Below are 27,233 nucleotides of genomic sequence, written 5' to 3'. Positions count from 1 at the left end.
TGGGAGAAGGATGCTGGCTGGTGTGTGGCTTGCTCATGTCAGTGGGCCTGCCACTCCTCATCCTCATGGCTTTGCTGCTTTTCCTGGTGGAACTGGGAGCCGGAGAGTCAAAATGCAGACTCGGTCTCTTCCCCTTGGCACTGCTGACATTGGGGCCAGGTCACTTTGTGGGGCTGTCCTGGGCACTGTTGGGGTTGAGCAGCATCTCTGGCTCCCACCTACTTGATGCCAGGATCACCCCTAGTCATGACAACCACAGGTGTTCCAGACATCAGCTGGTGTCCCCTGGGGGAAGTCACCAGGTGAGCCTCTTTGGGCTATGGGGTAAGTTCTTCCTTCCTCATCCTCCTCTTCGCTGCCCAGGCCTCCATTGGCGCTGCTAGCTGGCGAGCTCCAGGTGACAGAAGCCTTTTTTAGATGAGGGTGTGATCTGGGTGGAGGTACTTCATGGGCAGATCGAGGATGTAGCCCCCCTGACTCCCCTCCTGAATGGGCCTTCACCCTCACCCACCTTCCATGGGCTGCCCTGCTGGGGACAGAGTTTGTTTCTTGGCCGAAGTAAATGATGTGGTGATGGATGAGGTTTATTCCGAGGTCAGGCTGGGCGGGCTCCCTTCAAGGTGGCGGCGATGGAGGAGGGAGAGGGAGTCTCATTCAGCAGAAGAAAGGAGAGCCCAGAGATGAAGAGGGGCCCAGGGCTGGGGTTGTGGCACGAGGGCCTGGCTCTGTCCTCAGAGCAGGCAGGGCTGTTGGGAGTGTTATGGGAACGTCCTTGGGAAGTGCCTGGCTCAGAGCTCCTGGGTTTATTATAGCGATTGTCATCGTCAGCTGTGCAGGCGTGGGAGGGCGATCACAGATAGGCAGAAGGACCTTCTTGGCTTTCCAGCTGTGGCCAGGCCCCCCAGGTCAGCACAGGAGAGGGGAGGGGACAGGTCATGAAGAGCCAAGGTCAGGCCTGGGAACCCTGGGGAGGCTGACAGGGACACAGGGATGAGGCTTCCTTTATGTAGAAAGGGAAAGAGGGTGACATTGGAGCTCTGGCCTCCTGGGGGATCAGTGTCGTGACAGTCGAAGGTCCTCAAGATTTTGCCTGGTCCCTGGCTGTTGGGTCCAGCTGTCTGTCAGCAGTGGTGGGAAGCAGGCCCTGGGGCCAAGGACCAAGGCAGCCCCTGCTGGCACCTAATTGTTTTGTTTATGAAGCGCTTCTGAGAGCTTCCAGTGGATTTCCTAATGAACTGGTTTGTTGTGGCGTCTCTGCTGCAGAGCTGGTAATTACATCAGAAACAGGGGGCCTGCGTCTGTGAGCCCTCAGAGCAGATGCCACCTTCTTGGCTGGGTTTCTGCCCCTATGTTTGGGTGGTTAACACTTTCTTTGGTTAACGCTTTGTGGGCTGTAGTGCCAGGTATACACCCCCAACCTTTACCCCGATTGTTCCATGAGAAACATGTTTGTCACCCCTGTTGTTTGCCACCCACTCAATAGTCATCATGCGAGTCACTGCTCAGCTGCTGGGAGACATGCAATGAGACAGATGAGGTACAGAGGAGGAGACAGATAAGGGGCAGGAGTGCCAGAAAGACTCCTGACCCGAGAGAAACCACAAAGAGCAAAAGGGATGATGGAGCTGGGCAGCAGGCCGCAGGTGTTGCTGGGAGGAGGGGAGGTTGATGCTGCAATGAGACCCTGGTGTGTTCATGTCCTGGGGCCGTTGCCACAAAATGCCATAACCTGGGGAGCTGGGCCACAGCAGTTTGTCTTCTCCTGTCTGGAGGGCAAGGTGTCAGGCAGGGCCATCCTCCCTCCAAGGGCTCCTGAGGAAGCGTCCCTCCTCCCTCTCACAGCTTCTGGGGGGTGGCTAGAAGTACTCGGTGTCCCTTGGCTTGTAGACACATCTCTTTAATCTTTGCCTCTGTCATTACATGGCCATCTCCCTGTGTAACTGCCTCTCTTGTAAGTACATCATCACTGGATTCAGGGCCCACCCTAATTCATTAGGACCTCACCTTAATCAGTTACATCTGCAAAGACCCTATTTTGAAATCAGGTACCATTCTGAGGTCCCTGGGAGGCATGAATTTGGGGGCATTCTTCATCCCTGACCCTTTGGGAGCATGGGGGGGTGGGGCAGGGAATGGGAGCCAGAGAGCATTCCAGACCAGGGGCAGAAAGTGCAAAGTCCCTGAGAGGAAGGGAAAAAGGAGGTGAGACTGGCTGATGGATGTGGAGTGGGGTGGGGTGGAGAGGAGGGACAGTTTGGACCTAGGTTTTAGGGTGTGGCCTGTGGGACTGCAGCAGAAGGGACATGGGAGATGCAGGGAAGTGAGTGGAACAAGTATCTGGGCGCCACAGTGGGGCCACTTAGCTAGCAGAGAGAGAAGGAGGGACCAGTGCCAGGGCTGCACTGTCCAACACTGGCTGCGTGCATAGCCGTTTAACTGTAAATTAATTAAAATGAAGTAAAATTAAACATTCTGGGCCTTAGTTGCAACCATAGTTCTAGTTAAGAGCCATGCAGGCTAGTGGTGACCACATCAAACAGCACAGATATAGGACATGTGGAGGTGTCTTGGGAACTGAATGGTCACAGGGTCTGCAACTCCATGGCCAGGGCCCGGGAGTGCTGAGGGAGTGAAGGGGGCCTTTAGGATGTATGGCCCTGCAGGTGACAGTGAGACATCAGCTGGGAGACAGGCTCATGTCCCAACCCCCACCCTGGTGTTTGTAGGGCCCCCAACCCCAAGTACCACAGGGCAGTCTCAGTGGGCTGGGCCCCGCATCATCCTGGATGTCCTGTCTGGTTCCTGACTTAGGGCTGGAGTTGGTGCTGCTGCTCGGATCAGAAAGTAAGAGGGTCCCTGTAGTCAATACTATTTGGGTTGATGATTTAATTGAACCACATTTAATAATTTTCTCCTTAGGCTCGTTTACTCTACTTTCCCACTTTGTTATTTTATTTGAGCAAAACTCTAATATTTAGTCAGCCTTTTTAAAAGAGGTATCCTCTGATTAAAGCTCAGTGCTGTTTAAGTTGGGGGAAATGTGGCAGATAAGACCCCAGGGCTCCGAGGCAGCCCAGCCTCATTACTTTATACCAGGCTCATCAGTCGTGTTGGGGCTGCTCACATGTCCCAGGAGCCCGGGACAGACCACTGAAAGCTGCCAAAAGGAGCATGTGGCAGCCTTTGATTGCTGTCAGTCCTGCTATGACACTTCCACCTTCACTGGGTGACCAGCCTTTAGGGCCCGGTGCCTCAGTGCTGCCAAGGATCAAGCCAGAGAGGAGTAAGGAATGTGGAACTGGGAACCCCTGGAGAAAGATTTGGAGAGGGGCCAGAGGTTGGGGGTGGGAGGGAAACAGGGTGTGGGGTAGGACCAGCAGATGAGGGCTGATTGAAACCAGCTTGTAGGGTAGCAGCCCATGAGTGGTGGTGAAGTGCTTTTCACACCTCATCCCGTGGAAATGTCAAATAGGGTTGTATTGGGCATTCATGTTCATTCCCACGAAAAGGTTAAATTTATTTTGCTTTCAAGCCTGGAGAGGGAGAAGTGGAGTTGAGGTGGCCCGTCCTTGGTTATAATCCTGCATTGGGTCCCCAGCAGCAGTCAGAGTTTGTGCTGGTGGCCGATCACTCTGGGAGGTGCCCTGCCATGTGTAGTAAACATGGGGAGCCCAGGTGCCACAGGCCCACTGAGCCTGCCCTCCGCCCTCTACCCTCCGCTCTCTGCGGCTGAGACAGCTCCAGCTGAGTGCTACTGGGCCCCACGGGCCACCAGCTCTGATCCAGACGACATTCCAATTTCTGTTCTTCATGCTTTGGAAAGAAGAAATCTATTTGTCTCTGCTCGGGGCCCTGCTCTGATAACCGGGGGCAAACCTCCGCCCTACTCTGTTTTCTCATTTTCCTCCAACTTAGCAGCAGGTCCTGGGAGACCCTCGCACGAGCGTCGGGCTGTTTGATGTGTCAGTCTTCTGACGCAGAGCGACAGCCTCCCTGCTCTTGGCTCGGTGCTCACATTAGGCCCAGGGCCCCTAGACTTGATAGTTGTAACTCTTTTCATTTGTCATTTGGAAGTGACAAGTGTGCATCTTGTTGAGCCTCTGGCTGGAGCTCTCAAGACCCCCGGCCTTTTGTATGAGTCTGTGACAGGTTTGAGCCATTGGGTTCACATAGGCCAGTGTTTCTGTGACAGGAGGCTCTGTTGGGGACACCCTTTATGGGGAAAGACCTGAGCCCTGGTGGCCGAGCTTCTGCAAGGTGAGGCTCCAGCCTTGGCAAACCCTCCCTGTCCCCATCTGTCCCCTCTCTTCCACCTCCCTGTTGCCTTCCTTCCCACCCCCTTTCCTCCCCTCCCCTCTCCTCTCTGCTTGTCTTGTCCCCCCATCTCCTCCCTCTTCTCTCTCTGCTCCCCCTTCCTGCAGACCTGGAGCTGGGCACATGCACACAAGGGTTGTAAGGGACTCTTGTGAATCTATGAGGCATAGTTTCAGGATGGGCGAGGAGGTAAGAGAAGGGACCCTCCCACAGGGCCTCCTCTTGGCAAGAACACCAATAACTAGAGTGGCAGAGCTAGAAGAGCACATAGTAGGTGCTCCTTCCTGGCAATCAAGGGGAGGGTCAAGTGGATCCTGAGTGGATGTAGCCCTTCTCTGTACCCACATTCCTGTCTCCTCACCTGTGTGTACTTCTCTGCAATTCTGCTGTAAGCTACTGCAGGGCAGGGCCCAGCATGGTGTTGTGAAACTGCATCAATTCAGCCTTATTAGTTCAGAGTGTACAATAGTTCAGATGTGGGAGATGGGACTTGATTTGAGCTAAAAGTCGGAAACCATTTTGCTCTGGGCTTGCAGAATCTAAGATCATTGCCTTTTTTAAAAAACACATGTAAAACCTTAGGAAATTAAAGGCCCTTAGCATATGCTTCCACTCCGAGTCCGACTGTTCTGAAGGCTCAGGAAGTTTGACAGGATGCTCTGTTGTCAGGCAAGCCATACCTGTAACTCGGACCTCATCTTAGACATTTCCCTTAGCAGCACACAAATGTTACTGCTTGTAGGTGTAGCATATTGGAACTGCTTCAGTGGACAGAGGGACCCCACCCACACATCCACCACCCAAAAGATAGAACAAGACGACCCCATCTCGAAGGCTGTCTGTTTTTTACCTGCTGCTGTAGGCCCTGGCACAACACTTCTTAGTAAACTGGATGACCAGGGGCCTGACCTTTTCATTCCTGATGTGTTTCGAAGACCTCGATACTGTGTTTATTTATAAGTGTCTGAGTTCATTAACACAAAAAATCCTGGGGCAGTCCCAGGCAGACTGTGTGAAATCTGTGGCTTGGGTTAAGAGCTGGCTCTGTTAGGAGGGGGAACTGTGCCTCCAGGTGCCATTGGGCCTCCAGGTCCTGTTTGAGGCTGGGTCTGGGACCCGGTGTGGGTGAAGTGCAGCTGGCCCAGGCCCACTGAGGTCTCATTGGATTCTGGGGTGGGGTGGGGGTGGGGGGTTTTTCCTTACCCTGAGTGACCAGCTCAGGTTGCAGGTGGGGGGGCAGGTGACCTAGAGGTGGAGCCTGAGGGCAGGCCCCGGGCACTAGGCTCTAATTGCTCCTGGTACATGTTGAGAGTTGGATTCTGGAAGCAGGTAGTGGGAGTGTGCAGCCCACCAGGCTCAGTAAAAAATGGGACAGTCATAGGACACCCATCTCGGTCAGCTTGGTCAACAAAATACGGACTGGGCGGCTTAAACAGCGGCATTTATTTCTCACAGTTCTGGAGGTTGTGGTCTCAGTTCTGGACACTGAGATCAGAGTGCCAGTGCCATCGGGTTCTGGTGAGGACTTCCTGGTTTGCAGATGGCCAGCTTCTCACTGTGTCCTCACAGGTTGAGGGGTGAGGGGCCTGAGAGAGATTTGAGGTTTCTTCCTTTTCTTAAAAGGACACCAGTCCTATAGGATCAGGACCCCACTCTATGACCACATTTAACCTTATTTACTTCCTAATGGCCCTGTCTTCAGATAGTGTCACATTGGGGTTCAGGGCTTCAACAGAGGAATTGGGGGGACACAGTTCAGCACATAGCACACATCTGTGGTCGCTTTCACAGTTCACCAAAGTTGGCATGTGGGAAGCTCACCACCAAGGTCCTCAAGTTACTCTTTAAAAATCATTTTATGACTAAATCAAGGCTGGACAAACTTTCCATAAATATTTAGTGAATATTTGGAGATGGCAGCCTATGCGGTCTTCGAGTAATTGCTCAGCTCTGCCACAGCAGCACCAACGCGACCGTAAGTAGGGCAATGTGCCAAAAAAACTGTATTTACAAAAACAGGTGGCAGGCCAGATTTGCCCACGTTCCAGAATTTGCGCACTCTGACTTAAGTCATTTACCTGCTCAATAAAGAGATTTAGAAAAATAAATAGCACAAATTTTTTTTGACTCCACAAACAAAAGAACCATGGTTGGTGTTTGATGAATGTTCTTGGCTTTTTCTAAAGATTTTTGCTCTTAATTGGGGCTTTACTGTATTCTTGACTGTGTATTTTGTATTTCCTCAGATAACAGATCCATCCTAAGAACGTTTCTGTTATTTAAATGACGCCATTGGGCGGATTTATCATTTATCCAATCTGTCCACGATTGTTGAACAGCATGGTTAGTTTTTCGTGTGTGTGTATGTGTGTGTGTGTGTATCTCAGTAATGAAATAGAGAACGCTTTGTCTGGATTTTTCACTTCTTTGGGCGAGATCCCTAGGAGGGGGAGGTGAGGGACAAGTTGCTGAAGGGAACTGTGGTCCTCATTTTGTTTCAGGGCTTGTCAGAGCTGCACCTCCGCCTCTGTCTGGTTGGCAGCTGGTGTCTGCTGTTTCCAGCAGCCTGGCCTTGCTGGGGCTGCATGGGGCAATGGTGGCCAAGCCATCCTGCCCTTTTCCTCTGGGGGGCGGTGCAGGGGGTGGAGCTGTGCCTTCTCTCGGCTGTCACATGAAACAGCACTGTATTCAGGGAGCATCATTGAACTCATTCTGCTGATTAATTAAACCGTTGCAGGCAGCTAGCTCCTGGAACGGTGGCGCTGTCAAGGGCTCTTTGAGGCACACTTTGCAGGCTGTCAGCCCTCTCTAGATGTTAGGCACCATCTGAGAGCCAGTTTCTGCTCATGAGTGTTGGGGGTGCCAACCCAGCCCCAGCCCAATCATGCCTCTTCACTCTGATGGCATCACTGGTGAACGGGGAGGGGCCGCAGTTGCTGGGCCCAGGATCTTGGGATGGGGTGAGCAGATGGGGGTCTAAGCCCTTGGTGGACAGGCACACCCTCTGGACAGGCAGGCAGGCCGGCCTGGGAGGGGACCCAGTGAAAAAGCAGCTTGTCTCAGAGCAGACCATCAGCGGGACCCAGGCCATGAACTCCGCATCCCCTACCCCACCCCTCATGTCCCTGTCTCTTACCTTTTCTCCATTATCTGTCCCCAGATGTCCCACTCAGCACTAATGGAACCACCAGCCTCTGGGCCCTGGCTGATTTGAGCAGGACTGGCCGCTCAGAGTCCTCATTACTTAGTGGCTCTCAGAGCGGGAGCCCCTGCCTCTCATGGTTCTGATGTCTGAGTGCTTTATGCCTCCGTGATGGTACAGAAGGCCCTGGGGCATGCAGGGGACCCCTCAGACCTTCCCCCCCCCCCCATTGGTGCTCCATTTCTTTATCAGAAACTAATGACATGGCCAAACCCTTGGAGGAGCCTGTCTCGGTTGCGGTGCTGACAGGGGACCGCCAAGTGGAGGAGCTGGAATGAAAGCAGCAGAAGCTGTCAGCTTTAGTCAGTCCAGCAGACCCTTATGAAAACACCCGTTTTCCAGAAGGTTTGGGAGCCCGGCTGGAGGGGGACAATCGATGGGGAAATCAATAGTGTGATTTACTCTCAAACTCGGTTCCTTCTCTGGGCACTGCTCTGAGGCTGCCCTAAGGACTCGGCCACCAGCCTCTGCCTCCTGCCTGCTCCCAGCCCCTTTCCAGGACAGGCCCTGCAGGGTGGAGGCACTCTGTGCTGCTTCTGGGCCCCAAGTGAAACAGCTGCAAGTAATGTTCCACTATGCACGTGACCCCAAAATAGAAGAGGGCCAGGTTGGGGTGCTGTTGTGGGGTCTGGCATGTTCAGCCCCTGAAAGTTCCTATTAAGATGTTACCTTAGCAACTTTCTTACCCAACCTGTCAGGCTGAAACAGTAAAGGGTCTGCAGTGCCTGCACCCTGAGCTCAGCTGCTCAGTCCACAGAGGCGACTGTCTCTGAGTCCTGAATCCAGTGGGCTGTCACTTCCTTCCCGTGGGACCCACAGGACCCTGCCTTCTTCCTACTCCTTCCTCACAGGTGCCCATGTTCCTCAAGTCTCTGCCCCTAACCCATGACAAACCCACCCCACCCAGAACCTGCACAGAGCCTCGAGAGAGGCTGTCTCCATTGGCTTCATCTTGGTTGGGCGAGGAAACCAAGCAGTTGGCTCCCTGGCTTGCATCTATGTGTCCCCCTCCATGGGTGCACGCAGGTGCTTTTTTCAATTACTTAAAGGAAAGCAATTGCAGAGCTGCTCGATATAAATCCTTTAAGCTGCTGTTGATGGTGACACAGGGGAGGCCACAGCCCGGCCAGGATTCTGAAACCCGGGCACCATCTGTGGTCTCACCACTCCGCAGCCAAATTACACCACCAGCCTTTCTGTGTTCTGCAGATTTTCATTAAATGAATTGAGTTTACTGGGAATCTCTTGGCCATAAATATTCCCTCCCTGTCTGCATTGTGTCAGTGCTGCTCCGAGTCCAAGCTCCACATCCAGGCTGGGAGTGGGGAGGGGAGGGGTCGCTGGGGCTGCTGGAAATGCCCCGGGACATTTTTTGCAGCCTCAGATTTGGGGTCATAAATACTTTACTGTTTCCAGAGAAAATTGAGGGGAGTTTGAAGGACTTGACAGCGCAGGGTACATAATTGCCTCATTTAATTAAGTGTTTTCCTTTCTGTTTCCTTCTTTTCCATTGAGAAAGTGGCAGTGACAGCAAGAAGGTTGTAAAAGGAGGGAGAGATGTGCATTTAAAATGGAGGTGGGTTTTTAGCAACGGTTGGAAATGGGCTTCTCCTGAGCCTGTTTATGGAGTGGCCAGGAGAGTTCCCAGCTTTCAGGGGCTGCAGTGCAAGTGTCCCTGAGGGGCAGCTGCCCCGAGGCATCCTGTCACCCATGCTCAGGGCAGGCGTGTCCCCAGAAGAAGGCAAGGACTGTGCCTACTTTAGGGAAAGACAAGTGCGGCACCCCAGGGTCAAGGTCACCCTTGAGATCCCCTCATTCTCCGCACCCTTTTCCCAAACTTCCACACAGCTTCAGCCATCCCTGTGGAGACCCCTCTTCCAGAGTCTTGTCACCCATTCCAGAGGCTGCTGTATCCTTGGGAGCCTAGACCAGAAGCCAGCAAACTGTAGCCTGTGCCAAATCTGGCCCCTGCCTCTTTTTGTAAATAAAGTTTTATAAACGCAGCCATGCCATTTCTGTAGTACCTATGATGGTTCCCAGCTACCGTGCAGAGTTGAGAGGTTGTAACAGAGACCACATGGCCCACAAAGCTGAAAAGATGATTGCTTGGTCTTTTATGGAGGTTGCCAGCCCTGCCCTAGATCAGAAGTCCCCTCTGTTTCTTCCTCCCTCTCACAATGGGATGATCCCCATCTGATCTTGGCCGAATGCACAGGTAAGCGGGAGGCCAGGACCACCTGGGTTCCTCTCGCTGACAGGGCTCCCTGTTAGAGTCCAGATTCTGGGATTTTTGGCTGGCTTCTCTGGCCTCTAACGCCCCCAGGTGTCAAATATCCCCAAGATACCTGTGGTGTGATGCCTCCTGCACATGCCCAGCCCTGGGGCTACCACAACACTATAACATAAAGGGAGAGGCTCTGAGAACATGTGGTTTGTTGCAGGGGGTCGTGTTCAGAGCATAAGAGGGACTGTGTTTGAACCTGTCTTCATCACAGGTGTTTGCCCGTTTGCTGTGGACACAGGGACCCTCCTGTTCAGGGCAGTGTCTACTCCAGGCCACCTTGGTACCATGTGCCAGGTGTTGGACCAGAGGCTCCTATTTGGGGGGTGGTGGGGGGGTACAGCTTGGAAAAGGGCATTCAGTGGCCTCACCTTCACCTTCTATCCTGTCTCATGGTAGAAGGCCTAGTGTGGGGTGGCTCGCCCTCGGGCTCAGAGGGTCTCTCCTGCCTCCCGCAGTGCACGTGCCGGAAGGACATGGTCAAGATCTCCATGGATGTCTTTGTGCGTATCCTGCAGCCAGAGCGCTATGAGCTGTGGAAACAAGGCAAGGACCTCACGGTGCTTGACCACACCAGGCCCACGGCCCTGAGCAGCCCTGAGCTCAGCACCTGGAGCACCTCCCGGGCCTCACTCAAGGCAAAGCTCCTCCGCAGGTGAGTTGCCAAGGAACTGCCCTGTGCCTGGCTCTGCTGGTGAACGTAAGTGACCCCTACCCCGGCCAGACCCTGCTGGCAGGTGGCTGCAGGCTGTCCCCTCCCTCTCTCCCTCTTTTTCTTTCCTCTCCTCCTCCTCTTCTTCCGTATCTTGCTGCTTCTCAGTCAGAGTGTTTCTCAGGCCCTGACCTTTTCGAGTTTGCAGGCCTCGTAGCAGGCGGTGTCTGTGTTGTTAGACTCAATTTCCCTCCTGCTCCTTGTCCACCAGCTCCTGGGAGGCTGACCCTTTGACCCTCCAGCCATCTGGTTCCTCTCTGGGACAGCACACACTGTCCCTCTTCCTCGTCTGCTTGTGACCTTAGGTGAGCCCTATGTCTCTGTGTTGGGGCTGTCGGGCTCCTTCTTGGCTCCGTACGATGGCAGGTACCATGCTGTAGCCGTGGGGCTCAGGGGTCCAGTACTTGGTCCGTATCTCTGCCATTTCATGTTTTGATTGCTCATTTTGGCTTTTCCAATAATGGGCTGCTCAGATTCACAGTCTTGGAGTCACTGAGAGACCCGTCCTCCCAGGCACATCCTTTGCCACCCTCATTCCATCTCAGGGAGCCCCCTCCTGGCCCATGCCTTTTATGACAGCGTGGTGGCTGCCCAACCTCGGGCCTGGCATCCAGTGGGGGAGGAGCGGGTGAAGTGGCTGCACCCTCTTGCCATCAGCACCATAGCCATGGGGACATGGGTGGCAGGTCCAGGAAGAGGGAGAAATTGACTTCCTGCCAGGAGGGAGATAGCAGTGAGCACTGTGCTCTTGGTATCACCTTGTAGCCCCGGAAGCGGCGGTCCCATTTTCCTCTCTTCTCCGGGAAACGGCAAGGCTTTCAGGGCTCTGAGCTACTCAGACAGAGTTCCAGTGGACTCAGTTTTGGTGCCCAAGGAATGTTCAGCAAGTTCTCACTGCAAAAGCCACCACAGACAGTAGACTTTGCATAAACAATGAATGTGGTGTGCCCCAATAAAACTTTGTGGACTGATTTGGAATTTTATATCACTCTCACATGTCACAAAGTATTATTATTTTTTTAACAGTTAAAGATGGAAACAACTTTCTTAGCTGGGGGGCCACACCAGAACAGGCAGCGGGTGGATCTGGGCCTCAGGTGAGGTTTCTAATTGTAGCCTCTTGGTCACTTCTGGCTTCTTTTGTCCCCACTGATGATGGACAGTTGGCCCCAGAGACGGACCACTGAAGAGGTGGGGGCGCTCGGACAGTTCCTTCCTTTGGCTTTGACTGGTCAGTGGCACTCCCACACTCTGCAGAAGCACCCTTTAAACTCTGCCCGGTCCAGAACTTTCTTCCCCGATGGGGCTGTTCTAGTTTTCAGTGCATTTGTCTGTGAATCCAGAATCTTGGGCAGTCTTAGCTTCACCCACATGTTTTCCCACCCCTTGGCCTCTGTCTTTGAGAAGGTTCCATCAGCCCAGAATGCTTTCACATCTGTTCCTGACAGCCCACCTGAAGGTGAGTCTCTCTTTGCTGATTTCTTTTGTTGTCTGTCCTTTTGATTCCCGCTCTCCTGTGTGTTCTCACGAAAAGCAACTTCTCTCAGTGAGGCCCATCTGTGTAGCTCCTGATCCCTCCCAGCAGGGTGAGCTTGCTGAACAGAGCCCAATGCAGCATTTGCATAACGGCTAATGGATTGTGGCTCAGTCTAATTGGTCAGCAGAGCAGACTGCCAATAATTAAGCGCACATCCAGAAATGGATGGGATTAGAGGACTGGGGCGCCGCCAGCTATGCTTCCCTTAGCTGGAGCCTTCTGTGTGCAGAGGAAGCTTCCCCACAGGCCCTCTCCCTGCCTGCTGCCCCCTCTCACTCCCCGAGCCCAGCCAGCCCTCAGTAGAGGGCGCTTGGCTTGCTTGTCACGCTCTGTTCCTTTCTGGAGCGTTCCTCTCTCGCCTCAGCCTCCTCTGCTTCCGACCTGGGGAGCTGTAATATTCCGACAGAGGGATTGAATAACAAATTAAGTCGTGTCCCCAAGGATATAATTTCCTTTAAAGCTTTCAATATGTTAAATAAGACAGATCCTCCCCCCCCCTTTTTTTTTAAAGTCATAGAGGGGCTTTCTCTGTAGAGGTTGATTGGGGGACTGACATTTCAAATCCCAAGACTACTACCCTCGACCTGAGAGTCAGTGACTCTCACCATTGCCTGTACCTTTCTCTCCTGGCCCAGTGCCCACAACACATGGTCGTCTGCCCCTGTCCCTCATCTCCACTGAGGGGGTTGCTCCCCTGAGCCTCAGAGTTTGTTTTGAGGGAAGGGTGGCTTGGGCTAGATAGGGGTAGGGGCAAATGTGGCTTCTAGACCAGGGTTGTGTGTTCCTCCCCTGAACTGTCCCCTGCACCCCTGACTGTGGGCACTTAGGCTCATCGTTCTCTGTGGGGCAGCATCCGCGCCCCATCCTAGTCAATGCCAGGAGCTCCCCAGTCCCAGTTCTAATGGCCACAGATGTCCTAGGCAGCACCTAGTGTCCCTGGTTGGGAACCCTGCCCTAGGCAGAGGTGGTGGCATCGCAGTGGGCTCCATGTTCATCTGCTGCTCATCCCCACTCCTCATGTCCCCCTGCAGCTTCACCTTGTCCTTTGGCCCTGCAACTTCTCCCTGGTCCCTGCTCAGACTGACCCAGCCAGGATCCCCTCCCTCACCCCTACATGGAGGGTCCAGCCTTCCTGACAGCCCCCCACACTGAGCCCCCCATGTCATCTTAGAGCAGAGGCCAAGTGTTGGCCTCTCCGGGAGAGAATGATCTTGTCTCCCTCCCTCGGATTTATCTTCCATGCCTAAATTTTGTTGAATACACTGACCCTCCCCCATGACAAACAAGCCGCAAAGCTGGGACCTCTTGCTCCTGGCTGTATGGCCTCCTCGGCCCTCACCACCAGGTGGGATCCTGCTTTGCTGGCACAGGCCACCATAGAGTCTGGCGCCTCTCCCAGGCCTGGTCTCTGCCAGCCTCCCCTCCACCCATTCCTACCCGCAGCCCTGCTCCATGTGCAGACTGTCTTTTCCTCCCGCCTCCTTGTTACTTCCAATGAGAACATCGAGAAACGCGGCCCATTGACCACATGTTGCAGCAGGTGTGCATTCAGCTTGCTGCACACATGCTTGTGGAACATCTGAGCTGCCACCGCCATGCTAGTGCAGAGGAGGATGGAGAGGAGACGCGCTTCCTCACCGGGACCCACGGTTCCCGTCCACTCCAGCCCCTGCTAGCTCCACTGGCTGTGGCCTCCAGCTACCCATGCCGTCCATGGGGGAGCCCTGACCCAGCTTGCCCACCCGCACCACCTCTCACCACTACCCTCGGATCACCATGGAAATGAGGAGCCAGGAGCAGCTTCAGCGCCCCCTTTGATGCCTCCTGAGCAGACACTGGACACCATTGAGCCTCTGACCCTACTCTTGCCAGGGTTGCCCTGGAGACTTACTGAATGTTTCCTAAATTATTCTTCCCCAGAACACCCTCAGCAATTTCTCAGAGGCAAAAGCCTCTAGACGTCACACACCCACTTGTCTGTGTGGGCAGAGAGGAGTAGGAGGCGAGGAGGCACATGTCCTGGGTCCGGGTGAAGGGGAGAAGGGCTCTGGGGCACACAGCTCACAGCCCCTTGCACCCTGACCCAGGGGCTGTGCTGGCACCAACAGCCTTGGATGCTCTAAACTCCCCCTGGGTAAAAGCCGGTCCTGTGAGGGTTGACAGACCTGCCTTAGGGAACAGAGGGATTGTGTGCTTTGGGCCCCTCGGTGTCCAAGCCTGGAGCCACTCTGAGCCCACTACATAGGGTGGGGTCCATGGGGAGCCCTCACTCTGCCTCTCCTGCCATCTGGGGTCCAAGGACACCTACTTCCATCTTGGAAATATTAATACAGCTATTTGGACTTAGTTCCAATATTTGGTTTGTATAAACTTAACTAAGTAACGTCCTGTTAAGCCTGACAAAGTGCTCATTTATCTCCATCCTTCCCTGAAATGCCACTAAAATGACTGTAAAGGAGTGACAAAGAATGGGCGAGGGGGCCATGACAGCTGAGCAGCCGCAGCAGACTTGGAAAAGGAGGAAAAGATGGCCAACTGATACCTGACTTTGCAGCACAGGAAGCTCAGTTCAAGGGCTCACAGACAGGGTGCGGCTAGTTTGTGCTGAGGAACTTGGGAAAGGCATAGGTTTCCAGATGTGGGCACCTCCTGGGACGGCACCAAGCTAGGCCGAAGGCCAGTGTGTAAGGAATTGCTGGGCTGGGGGCACCCCCCACTCCACCCTACCTCCCAGCAGAGGACGGTGGCCCTGCTGCCTGGTGAGGTCAAGCCTGGGCGGTTCTGGGCCGGAGGGAGGGGCCTTCCTGAAGGTGAGGTTGTGGGATCCCGGCTGCCAGCCCCACGTGCCTCTAACCCCGAGGCCAGAGACTGTAAGGGTCCTCTCTGGGTCACAGAATAGCCCAGCAGAGCAAAGCTATAGGTTCTGATGTTGGGGGGTCCCCCGTGAAGTGACAGGACTCCTGCCCTCTCCATCCCCTTCAAGCCCTGCTCACCCACGCATAGCCACCAACAACCTTCCTAGTCCCTCACACAACTCAGCCAGGGGTCCCTAAACCTCTGAGGAAACTCAATAGAAGACAGAGAGTGTCTCAAACACAAAGGAAAAGCAGAACTCCCCAGAAAGAGATGAGGCAAGGAGCAAGAAAACTCACATTCTCCTCAGAGGACGAGTGACTGTGCGTTTATGATAGAAGCACCTGTTGCTACAAAAAGAAGCATTTAGGAAAGAGATGGCTCTTGGACATTTAAAATGAGAGCAAAGAAGCCCAGCTGGTGTGGTTCAGTGGTTGAGTGTTGACCTATGAACCAGGAGGTCACGGTTCGATTTGGTCAGGGCACATGCCCCGGGTTGTGGGCTCAATCCCCAGTAGGGGATGTGCAGGAGGCAGGTGATCAGTGATTCCCTCATCATTAATGTTTCTCTCTCCCTCTCCCTCTCTGAAATCAATAAAAATGTTTTTAAAATAATAAAATAAAATGAGAGCAAAGAAAACACAAGAGAGGGGTTGGGAGATAGCTTGGGAAAACTAGAGGGCAGGACAAAAAGATCAGAGGCTCAGTTCAGGAACTCCAGCCTCTACTAGGAGTTTCAGGAAAGGAGAAAAGAACATTTCCCAAGAACCAAAGACATTTTCAGAGTACAGAGTCTGGCACTGGGGATGAAGATTATACGCACCTTGGAATATCACAGCTCTTTGGTTAAACAGAAGGTCTCCAGCTTCCAGAATGAATAAACATGTCAACATAAAGAACAAGGGACCCAAATGGCATTGGACTTGACAATCATAATGCTACAAGCTAATAGACAAAAAGGACAAGGCCTTCAAAGTCAGAAGATAAATAATTTTTAGCCTAGAAGTATGTACCTAGTCAAATTACCAACTAAATGTGTGAGAGGAATAGGATCTTTTTAGACATGCAGAATCCCAGGTTCCCCCTCCTTTCTGAGGAAGCTAGAGGGTGTGCTCTAGATAAGCAGTGGCAACAGCCAGGAAAGACACAGAACCAGGGAAACCAAATCCAACCCAGGAGAATCCAAACCAGTTTCAACGTAAGGATGCCATGGAGGTGTGTGTGGCGCCCTGCGTAGGAGACCACACCAGAGCTTGGAGATAACCAGGAAGGCCAAGCATCTAAGAGAGGAACAGTTACTCCAGGAAGAGCGAACCAAGACTGCAGTGCAAGCAGCATGGATGAACAATGTTTATAGTCAGTAAAATGTAAAACGTGGAATTTCACCACAACCGAAGATGGTGGCAGACTCAGGCAGAGAAGCTGGTGGGTGTGGAAGCAGGAAGCATGGCCACACCCTGAGTGGTAACTGAGAGCCGCTTGGTAACTATGCAAAGGAAGCCAAACCAAAAAAAAAAAAAAAAAAAAAGAGAAAGCAGCATGGGGGAGACACATGGAAGTAACTAGGAGAAGAAACAGCTAAAAGAGAGGAGGGTGTCGTGTCTGGGGAGCAGCCGGGGGATGCTGTTATGGTTGGAATATGATTAGGATGTGCCTGGTGGATGCCTCTCCCCCCCACTCGGTGGCAAATTGGCCACAAGTTCTTCCTGCGTTAGTCTCCTAGCTTATGTACTCACAAAATGGGTATTTCTTTGCATGCTGACGTTCATCTTGCCTTCTCTCTGCAGTAGGGCGCAGCCCTCTGCTTAAGTCTGTCCACCTAGTTCCACCCATTTTGGGGGTCTCCGCATTGGAGGGGGAACCAGTGGTGCTGGGGGGCCCAGAGCTCTGAGGCCGGTGGAGTGTAGGGGGATGAGGAAGACCTGGGCTCTCTGGGACAGATAGGGCCCCAGTGGGGACACTCCTGGTCAGCCCTGGGGTCGGGTGGGCAGGGTCAGAAGTGCCAGTCCTGGGGTGGGGTGAGAGAGGAAACCGAGGGGCTGGGCAGCTACAGGAAGCCAAGGCCAGGTGAGTTAGTAGTAGGAAGACACCCCTCGTGGGGGTTCGCTTTGGGCACCCAGCCCTGTAGCCTGTGGCCCCGCAGCATTTTTAGACGTGGAGAGAAGCCCCTCCTCAGGTGACAGCTGGTGACGAAAGCAAGCTACATCTACCACCAGGTCTTGGGGCTTGCCACCCGTTTCACTGTAGGGGCCATACCTGGCATTTCCCAAACTGACCCGGTGTGGATTTGCTGGTGGCTCTGCTGTGGTGGAGAGCATCTCTGGCTCCCGTGTCCCCTTCCGCCCCTGCCCTGTCCCTTCACAGTGACCCTTGCACGCCATGCTGTGTGTGATGCCATGCCTCTGCCCATGTTGCTCAATCCCCCTCTGCCCCCACTGAATGCTCCCTGCTTTTCACCTTTGGTCATGGGGTGATTCATGCTGCAGACATCAAGAGGGGCTTGTCACGTGCCCACTGTGCTCGGGAGATGGAGCAGCAGAGACTAGGGCCCTTGAGTTAGGCAGTCAAGCCATGAGAACAACCAGCAAAGGTTAATGTTAGAAGACTGTTAGGAGCGGGCTCCCCAGAAGCCAGCATGGAGAGCAGGGGTGGGCTGGGGAGGTAGCAAGGAGGCTGTCCGGTCCTGCTGCTGTAGGCACCACCGGGTGGGAGGTAGGGGTCCTGGTGTCAGGAGCCCTCGGGGCCTCCCTGGGATCCTACCCTTCCCTGGTCAGATAGCCCTGCTTCTGCTTGCTGAATGTTGGTCCTTGGAGTGTGGCTGCCATGGGGACCCCCATAGGGTCTCCATATCGGAGTCTGCCCTCACTGGGGCTACAGGAGAATTCATGGACAAGGGAAGCTGCAGCCAGCACCTCTCTTGGAAACGTCCACATTCTCAGGTTGCAGACTGGGATAGATGAAAGGGTAGTGGGGGCTGGTCATGAGGCCTGAGGCCTGGGGCCTGCGGCCATGTGGGAGGGTATCACCCCCATTCCCTGGAGGGCGTTAGTGCCCTGCCCAAGGCTGGGCCTCTCCACACACCTGCCTCTGCCTGAGCTCCTGGGGTACTACACGCCTCCTGTCTGTCTAAAAGCTGCTCTGTCCCCTCCCTGGAAGGCTCCAGGATCCTGTTTCCCAGAACCCCTACAGGGGTGCCCTGGCACTCATCTGCAGGCCCACCCCCTTCATTGCTTTCTTTTCTTCCTTTTTAACCCAATTCTCTCTCCTTTTCACTAAGAAGCCATAGCTAAGCCTCAGCTTGAATTCTCACTGGGGGCTGAGGTTCGCCCCCACCATCCCCAGGACTGTTACACCCTGAGCCGAGCTGGATGTGGGGACCCGACATCCCTCCAGCCCGGGCCCTGACCTTGAGGCGGGTGACAGGGCGAAGAGGGGGCATGGGTGCAGGTTGTTTCCTGGGCGTGGAGCTCCTGAGTGTGGAGAGGCGCATGGGGAGCCCGACGGAAGCAGGTGCCCAAGTCGAGGCCCTAGATGAGGCGTCTTGGGGAGTTAACACCAGTCCTAGAGAAAAACTCCCTGACATTTACATTCTAGACAAATTAGTCTGAAAGAAAGCAGACACTGGAAAAAGACTGAGGAGGAGAGGAAACCAAATCTAGAGAGGAAGAAAGAGCAGAGCAAAAAGCCGGGCCTGTCGTAAGTGCACCTTTTGTTTTGTTTGTCGTCTAGGCATTTTCCACCCGCTGCTGTTTCCATTGCGATCACGCTCCCTGCCCCTCCCACCCCCACCACATGGGGGCTCCTAGAGCCCAGGTTCATCCAGTCATCCCATCTCCAGCTGTCATCAGCACCCGCTTTGACACGACCCCACCATCCCATTGCCCTCCTCATCCCCTCCCAGGCCTCTCTCCCTCCACCACCCCTGCCCTGCCCCCTGGAGCTACCTCCTGAGGATCCCCTGTCCCCTGATTCTGGTTGTGGAGGCTCCGTACTGCCAAGCACAGACCTGGGCCTCTCCCCTCTGCTGTTTCACCTCCTTTCTGATGACTCCCCCTCTCCAGATCTCACCGGAAACGCAGTCAGCCCAAGAAGCCCAAGCCGGAAGACCCCAAGTTGCCCGGGGAGGGGACGGCTGGGGCGGCTCCTCCCGAGGAGACCAGTGGTAGTGCGAAAGAGGAGGCTGCACAGGAGGCGGATCCCGAGGACGAGGAGGAGGATCCCCAGCTGCCACCGCAGGGCCGGGAAGCAGAGGGCACAGAAGGTCAGTTACAGCCGGGCGGGGAGGCCACGACTGGTGCCCACGCCGGCTCCTTCCTGACCCCCGGCCGGTGGAAAGAGCCAGCTTCACTCTGGCTACAGAGTTTCTGCTCTTTAAGAACCCAATTCATGTGCTTTCCTGGCCGGGTGAGGCATTTCATAAGAAATGTACATTCTAGGGGGTGCTGGGAAAAGTCCCTCTTCTCCCAGAAACTGAAGAGAGGCGGTCTCAGGCCACTTGGGCTGTTCTCACAGAACACCACAGGCTAGGCAGCTTAAAACAACAGCCTCGTGGTTCTAGAGGCTGGGAGTTGAGCTCGGGGTGCTGTGTGGCTGGGTCCTTGTGAGGCCCTCTTCCAGGTTGCAGATGGCTGCCTTCGCGCTGTGGCCACACGTGGAGGAGCAGCCAGCTCTGCGGCCTCTGCTGTCAGGGCACCGATCCAGTTAATGCGGGCCCTGCTCTCATGACCCGATTACATCCCATAGGCCCCATCTCTTGAGACCATTGGGGAGTAGGTTTCAATATAATGCATTTTGGGGGACATTCAGCCACAGCAGAGGTGTGTTCTGCCCATCGTGAAAGAGGGCAGCCTGCTGTTGTGGCCAGATGTTGGTGAGCCTGCGCTGGGGTCGTGGTGGGAGTGTCTCAGAAACATACCCTTCACACAGCACGGGACCATGTTAGCCATGGAGTATTAATGTGTTTTAAAGGTTCCCTCTCCCGTGTTTTACAGCATTTCCTTTTCTTCTTTATAGCTGGTTTCATTTTTCTAATTTATAGCTTTAGCTACTCCCACGTTCACACATAGAAGCTGCTCCCAGGGTAGAGGAGGGGCCTCTCCTCTCTGGCCCTTTCCAGGCTCCGGGCAATAATGGGGCCTGGATGGCAATTGCCTGGCGGTGGCGCCTCAGGCCCCAGGCACAGGCCATGGTCACCAGAGTGTTCTGCTTGGGTCCTCAGTTCCCCTCTTGATGTCTGTGTCTTGGGATGTGTGAGCTCAGCATGGCCCTGCCTATTTCAGCATTGTGTGCTCACCAGGATGTGGCGTCCAAGGTGACTATCCATAGGTCACAGTTTGAGACGTACCTGGACGCACCTACAGGCTGATGCTGGTTCCCAGTTAGGAGTGACTCTGTCCCCTGGCTGGCGGGTGAGTGTCTCTGAGGGGGACCCTCAGGCACTCACGGGAAGAGCAGAGCATTTCTGGATGAATTGTGTGCTGGCACCTTCCCAGACGTTCCAACACGTGCTTGTCTAGTGGGGCATCACACACCCAGGAGGTGCAGAAGGCAAAATGGAGAGAGAAGGCGCCTGGTTGGCGAGGAAGTATGTGCCGGCAATATCTGGGCATAGGCGTGATTCCCTACATAGAAAGGGATGTGGGGACTGAGCCATTGAGTCACTGAGATCTGGTAGAGGAGCCGAATGAGCCCCACACAGAAATCGGGTCTCATTCCATGGCCAGCCATGGGCAGATGGCAGCATTGTCAGGATGCTACCTACAGTAAAAGCAACCAAAGAGTGAGCACCTTGGAACAAAGCTAACAAAAAATAAAAGACCTCTATGGAGAAAATTAGAGACATTTTTGAAAAGTAAGGAAGAATTGCTAGATAAATGGAGCCATGTGTGTTGGGAGAACTCCCCTGTGTGAAGGTCCAGTACCCCGCCCACCACCACTATCTGGGGGTTCTCAGCTCCTTCAGGATCCCAGCAGGCTGTGGGGTTCGATCTAAATGTAGATGGAGGGAGAGAGGTAGAAGCGGAGAGTCAGGGGAGGTCTGGGGACTGGCCGTCAGTTCACAGGACAGGAGTGAGCACCCCCCTCCACTGCAGGTGGGAGAGGTGAAGGTCACTGCCTGTGCCCAGGGGACTCTCAGGGGTAGCCTCAAATGTCACAGGGGGCACGTGCACAATGTCCCATTTACTTAGAGTTCAGAAAACTCGCCAGCTGGACGGTGGGCTGTTGAGGGAGCAGTTGAGTCAGCTTGGGCTGCCTAACGAAGCACCCAGATGGGCTATGGGCCTTCAAAAACAGCTTCTCGTCTCACGGATCTGGAGGCCAGAAGCCCATGATCAAGGTGTCGGCAGACCTGGCTCCTTCTGAGGCCTCTCTCCTTGGCTTGTAGATGCCGTCTTTGCATTCACATGGCGTCCTCCCTGTGCCAGCATCTCTGCCCTAATGTCCCTGTCCCGCGGACACCAGTCACATTGGACTAGGGCCTCCCTATGACCTCACCTGAGCTCATGACATCTGCAGTGACTCCAGATAAGGCCACCTTCTGGGGCACTGGGAGTAGGACTCCAACATAGGAATTTGGGGTGTGGGGACATAATCCAGCCCATAATTGAGAAGAAACACACTAAAACCGAGAGAGAAGCCTTGGGTTACTCCTGGGGGCTCCCTGGGTGGGGGTGGAGGATCTGAGAGGGGCACATGGTGTCACGTGCCATGGTCCTTCAGGCCCGGCACTGGCGTTGTGTGTGCTCCTGGACATAAGAATGTGAATGAACACGCACATTCTGTAAGGCAGTTGGGTGGTCGAGTTTTGGTTGTGATGGTTAATAATGAGCTCTCAGAGGTGGGCCCCGGGACCTAGGGCCTCATGATGGGGGGCTGCCTCCCCAGCTTGCTGCCTAAACAGGAGGTTCCGTCTCCCTGGAGAGTAAAACATGCGCTATAGGTGAAACCGCAAGCCGCGTGGAGGGAGACATGGAGGACACGTGCTCTCCTCACCAGTCGTTGCACTCACTCCCCTTCCCCTCAACAGTTTCACCCCAGGACCCCTGGGCCTTTTCCCAAAGGGCTTCAGGGTCTGCATTGCAGGGATGGCCAGTGTCATGTATGGTGTCATGTGGCCAGGCCTTGGTACAGTCCTCCAGGGCTGTGGCTTTCATGGCTTCCAGCGGCACGTGGACCCAGGCAAGGATGGGGCCATTTCCGGGGTGGTGTGTCTGCTCAGGGCTGATAGTGCTCCCCAGTGTTCAACACCCACCTTGTCCCTGTCCTGTGACAGAGCCCTGTTCCCAAGAAGGAGGAGTTGGGTTGTATGTGGGGGGTCTTTTTCTGGAAAGGAAGTGGTCCCTTGGGGGCCCTGGATGTGGCTGCCACTGCTAGAGAGTCTCCTGGGAGCCATCTCTTGAGCCCTTGGTGAGAAGACAACTCTGAACACATCAAATAAGTGTTTGCAGTCAGGGGTGACAGCAAACACATCGGGGAATGAGTAGAAGGTTTTAAAGTGGTTTCCAGACTTCCTTTAATACCAGCTTAATGTCCCTAAAAGCTGTAAGTGCTAAGGATCATGTCATGTGTGAGCAATAATTTTATGTTTGCAAAGGGAGACCATTTGCTGTCGCTCACACAGTGGACACTTTGACAATATCCGGGTGCTGGAGGGGCAGGCGGAAGCCCCTGGGGGTGGGAGGGACTCTGGGCTGGCTGATGGGGCCCTAGGGCCTGGGAGGCTGCTTCCCAGCTGCAGGTGTCCCCACTCTGCACCCACCGCTGGGTGGTCTGGGAAGAGCTGCTGCCCTGGGAAGGACCAGCAGCCTCTCTCTGTCTCCCACCCCCATGCCCACTCCTCACCCAGGCAGAAGGCAGGAAGGCCGCCAGGCAGCCGTGTCAATCCTGGTTTGCCGGGACAGCAGGGGCTCCTTTCTCCTGCCTGGCCGTGACCATGTCACAGTGCTCTTGCCCCACCTGTAGTTGGGCATGGCCTTTCTCACAGTTTGGGAGATGGGGCAGCAGGGGCAGTGCGTACACTCCCAGGCAGAGCACGCAGCCAGAGGGACCCACCCTGAGACATCCCAGGGCCTTGAGGAGACAGGAGCACCCTGTGAGCAGTATGTGCTGTGGGCAGTTCATGGTCATGGAGCCCCTGGTTTCAGGAGTGGCCTGACAGCTTGTGACTGGCGTTAGGACAGGACAGCAAAGGCTGCTGTACCCAGCAGGGAACAGATGGGCTGGGCCTTTATGTGTCTTCACTTGGAGACACATCTTGCCATGTAGGACCCTCCCCGCCCCCCAGCACAGTCCATCTGGGCCTCACCCACACCAGGCTGCACCCTGCCTCGGGCTCTGCATGGGAAGAATGCAGGAGTAGCATGGACCATGGGACCAAGACCAGCTCGCCCCGGCTGGGCAGTGGGTAGAGGGGTGCGGAGTGGAGTGTCTCTAAGCCAGATTGCAATAATGAGGCCACCACCCCCTTCTGTGGGAAACATATAGCAGAAGTTGAGCTTGGGATCCCAGATCTATCACGTCATCTCAGTGCACCCCCTTACCCCTGCCCCCCGGTGAACTTGGTGCCATAGAGAAGGTGTGGGAACTCTAAGGAACCAGTCAGGTTGATAAAGTCCAATGGGGGTAGGGAGTGCTCTTGGCTGTGGCATCCTCCCCACTTCTAAGAATAGTACTAGAAGGGCCTCAGCTTGTCTGCTATGGGAGGGGGGCGGTCCCTGCATTCTGCCCACCTGTGTCCTGAACCCCAGGAAGTGGGAGGCCCTACCTACTGGGGAGGGACTGTCTGGGATCCTAAGCCTCCCTTTTTTTCCCTTGACCCTAAGCCTCTTTTTTTTTCTATTAATCCTTACCCGAGGATAATTTTTCCATTGATTTTTGGAGAGAGTGGAAGGAAGGGGAGAGAGAAACATTGATGTGAGAGACACATCAATTGTTTGCCTCCAACATGTGCCCCTGTCTGGGGTTGTGGATCAGATCTGCAACCCAGTTACATGCCTTTGACTGGGAATTGAGCCCATGACCCCTCAGTGCGGGGCTGATGCTCTAACCACTTAGCAATACCAGCCAGCGTGACTCTAAGCCCTTTTAATGTAACATTTCTGCTCCATTTTGAGACTTCCTTGGGCCCCAGCAGGTAGGGAGCTTGCTGAGTTCTGACATTGTGGCCCCTGATGGGGTATGAGGTGGGAGGGGAGTCCTGTGGTGACAGTACCCTGAGCCCCCAGGTATCCTTCCTGGCCTTGGGCTTGTCCCCTAAAAGGCCCTCTGTGTGTTTATCTCCCTCGGCTTCCCAGAGCCTGGAGACATGAGGGAAAGGCCGGAACTTGTACCTTTTTGACAGCAGAGTCTCCAGAGTGGAGAGTAAATTGGACCCACTGTCCTCAGGATGACAGAATGGTGCGATTTCCATTCAATATTTGGACTATGAGGGAGGAAGAAATACTGAATTTCCTTAGGGAACAAAGCATTTATCTGAAAGTGCCTTTTACACAAATAGGATAGCGGCTCTAAGGGCCAGCCTCTGTGCTGGTTCTGTACATTAGCCCCGACACCCCCTGGCCACTCATCTCCCAGGCCCGTGGTCACCTCCCGGTCACCTCCCGGGGCCATGGTGCTGTTTCCAGGCATTACTGAGCAATGCTCCACATCTCTCTCCCTCCACGTCCCTGGATGGGGAAGGGGCCTTTGTTGTAGGGAGCCATCCACTACTGGAGGGGAGGGAGATCTGTTATTTGCTTTTCTTGGCCAGATAGCTTGACCAGACCCCTGAGGGTCTGGCGGGAGGGGGTCTAAGGAGTGGTTAAGGCTCTCCTTGGTGGGGCAAAGGTGAGGGAAGAATCCTGGGTGCCTCCAGAAGACTCAGGACCAGAAGGCAGGGGCCAGGATGGGGGTGAGCATTCCCTGTCTTCTGGCTGATGGAGCCTCTCTTGAAAAACACAGGTATGCTTGCCAAGGACACCATGGGCTGTCCCAGCAGCCAGTGCAGGGCTGCAGCTGCAGACGCGGGAGGGTGGGAGCAGGGAGCGGAGGGGGAGGAGGAGACTGGGGTACCTCCTCACGGTTCCTGAGGCCTGGCTCCAAGCTCTGCAGCCCCCTTATTGGGAGTGAGTGGGCGATTCGGCTCCTCTCAGTGCTTTGGGCTGGGTGTCTGCTGGCAGGGAGGTTCCTTCCTTGTTCCTTCTTGGAGTCAGTGCTGATCAGGGGTTAAGTGACAAGCCCTCACCCAAGGTCATCAGCACTTATTCCGTCATCTTTGGCTGAGGAACAGGGGTGACATATGGACGGGTTTTTATAGCAAGAGGTAAAAATGTGGATGCCGTGTTGCACACCAGAACTCATTATACTTCCCGTTGTCACTAGTTTTGCATGGAGAGGGACAGATCCTTGCCCTCCATTTGTCCTTATTTTCCCAGCCTGAGATTGTTGAGCACAGGTAACTCTGGGCCTCTGAGTCCTGTCAGCAGCACAACCCTCATCCCAGGGTGTTCAGGAACCCCTCATTGCAGGCATCCAAAATAGTTGGTCCCCTGGTTCCCAGCCAGTGTTCTTCTTTATGTAGCATCCTGAACCCCCGGGGACCTGGGACACCCAGATGATCTATGTGCCCATTCTCCAGACGGGGCAGGCAAGGCCTGAGAGCTCCAGAGCTCGCTGTGCTCCCAGCTTGCTCTGATAGGTCATCGCCAGGCCTGTCATCCTTGAGAGCAGAGTCCCTGGGGCTGCCATGACAGTGACCACACACATATATTTGCTGACAGTCCTGGAGGTCAGAAGCCTCACGTGGGCCTCCTGGGACTGACCCAGGTGTGGCAGGGCTGGCTCCTTTTTGAGGCTTCAGGGGGGGGACATTTCCAGCTTCTGGAGGCACTACATCCTGGGCTTGTGGCTCCTCCTTCCAGCATCAGCATCCCTCTGACCCTTCTGTAGTCATGGCTCCCTCTGACCACAGCTGGAAAAGGTCCTCTGCTTTTAAGGACCCTGTTAGTACACTGGGTCCACCCAGACCATCTTCACTAACCCACTCCCATCTGCAAAGTCATGGCCATGTCAGGTTCCACACTCACAGGTCCCAGAGCTAGGATGTGGGTGTCCCTGGGGGCTATGATTCTGCCGACCACATACCCATCCTGGCCCCCAATTAAAATGCCATGGAAGACACCCTCACCTGCTTCCCACCCTGCCCTGTCACCTGTCAGGAAATCCCCCAGCACCGGCCCTTGGGGGCGGAAGGGTGTTCCGGGCCCTCCAGGCCCATCTGCCTTTGGTTCCTCTTAAGTGACTTCTCCTTTATGGTTTGTTGTTTGAGTCTTTGCTTTTAAAAAAGAGTTTTCACTGTAGAAATACACAAAACTCAGATATCTGAAAGGAAAACAAATCCTGCCTCTTCTCCCCTGCCCCTTGGGAAAGACACATATCTCTTCTCTACCTCACGCTAATTCCAGAGGTGCTTTGAACACATGCAGAACCCAGAGGTGAGGGCAGGGGTGGGGGCTCCCCCAAGACTCGGGAGTGGCTCGTTTCCTGCCACCTGGCAGCATAACCTGGCAGTGATTTTAACTTGCTCGAAGCCTGTGTTCTTTTGGGGAGGCCAGAGGGGTTTCTCCCCCGCTCCAGCCAGCTCCTGCCTGGATCAGGGGGATCCCATGAGGGTGCATGGCCACTGGCCTCAGCTGTGACCGGTCTTTCCTCTCTCCTCACAGAGGACAAGAAGGGCAAGCTGCGGCCAGCCAAGGCCAAGAGCGACCGGAAGAAGAAGAGCCCCCTGCACCCTCACCACCCACTCCTACCCGAGCTGCCGCCACCCCTGCCCATCCAGTTCCCCAGTGAGGAGGTGCTGCCGCCCCCACTGGAGCCCCCAGTGCTGACCCCTGGCCCTGAAGTCACTGAAGAGAGCCCCTTGCCACCGCCCCTCAACGTCATGCCTCCCGAGGCACCTGGCGAGGAGCTGGAGCCGAAGCCGCGCCCCATCATCCCTATGTTGTATGTGGTGCCCTGGGCCAGCCAAGCCACGTGTGAGAAGGGCCGTGTGTCCTGCCAGCAGGCGTCTGAGCACTTCCCCCAGAAAGGCCCCACCTGGAAGGAGCAGCTAGCCCCCATGGAGCTGGCGGAGCCTGAGGAGGACAGTAGAGCCAGCGAAGTGCAGGTAGGATGCCCTCCAGACTCCCTGGGGCTGGGGACCCTGCCTGTCCCTGTGCCCTGGCCACAGCATCCCTGCTCATGAAATGGCCCCCATGGCTCACAGAGGCCTGTAGCGTATGTGTGGTTTAGAAACCACAGTGGCTCTTGCCACCTCTTCCTGCACTCTCTCACTCTCTACTGGGAAAACTGAGGCACC

The 27,233-nt window shown here is 54.8% G+C and overlaps 1 protein-coding gene across 1 annotated transcript in view; it reads left to right on the top strand.

The window, feature by feature from the left end:
• The window catches only part of KDM4B (lysine demethylase 4B), a 133,892-nt gene that overhangs the window by 91,185 nt on the left and 15,474 nt on the right, over nt 1-27,233 (top strand). Inside the window, exons 10-13 of the mRNA XM_079771308.1 lie at nt 10,256-10,452; nt 18,494-18,595; nt 18,961-19,160; nt 26,599-27,041. Of these exons, the coding sequence (XP_079627434.1) occupies nt 10,256-10,452; nt 18,494-18,595; nt 18,961-19,160; nt 26,599-27,041 (942 nt within the window). The remainder of the gene's footprint in view (nt 1-10,255; nt 10,453-18,493; nt 18,596-18,960; nt 19,161-26,598; nt 27,042-27,233) is intronic.

The sequence above is a fragment of the Cnephaeus nilssonii genome (assembly GCF_951640355.1).
Source record: "Cnephaeus nilssonii genome assembly, chromosome: 5".
Classification (NCBI taxonomy): Eukaryota; Metazoa; Chordata; class Mammalia; order Chiroptera; family Vespertilionidae; genus Cnephaeus; species Cnephaeus nilssonii.
Note: the sequence above shows the minus strand (reverse complement) of the source record. Positions and strands in the feature narration are given on the sequence as shown.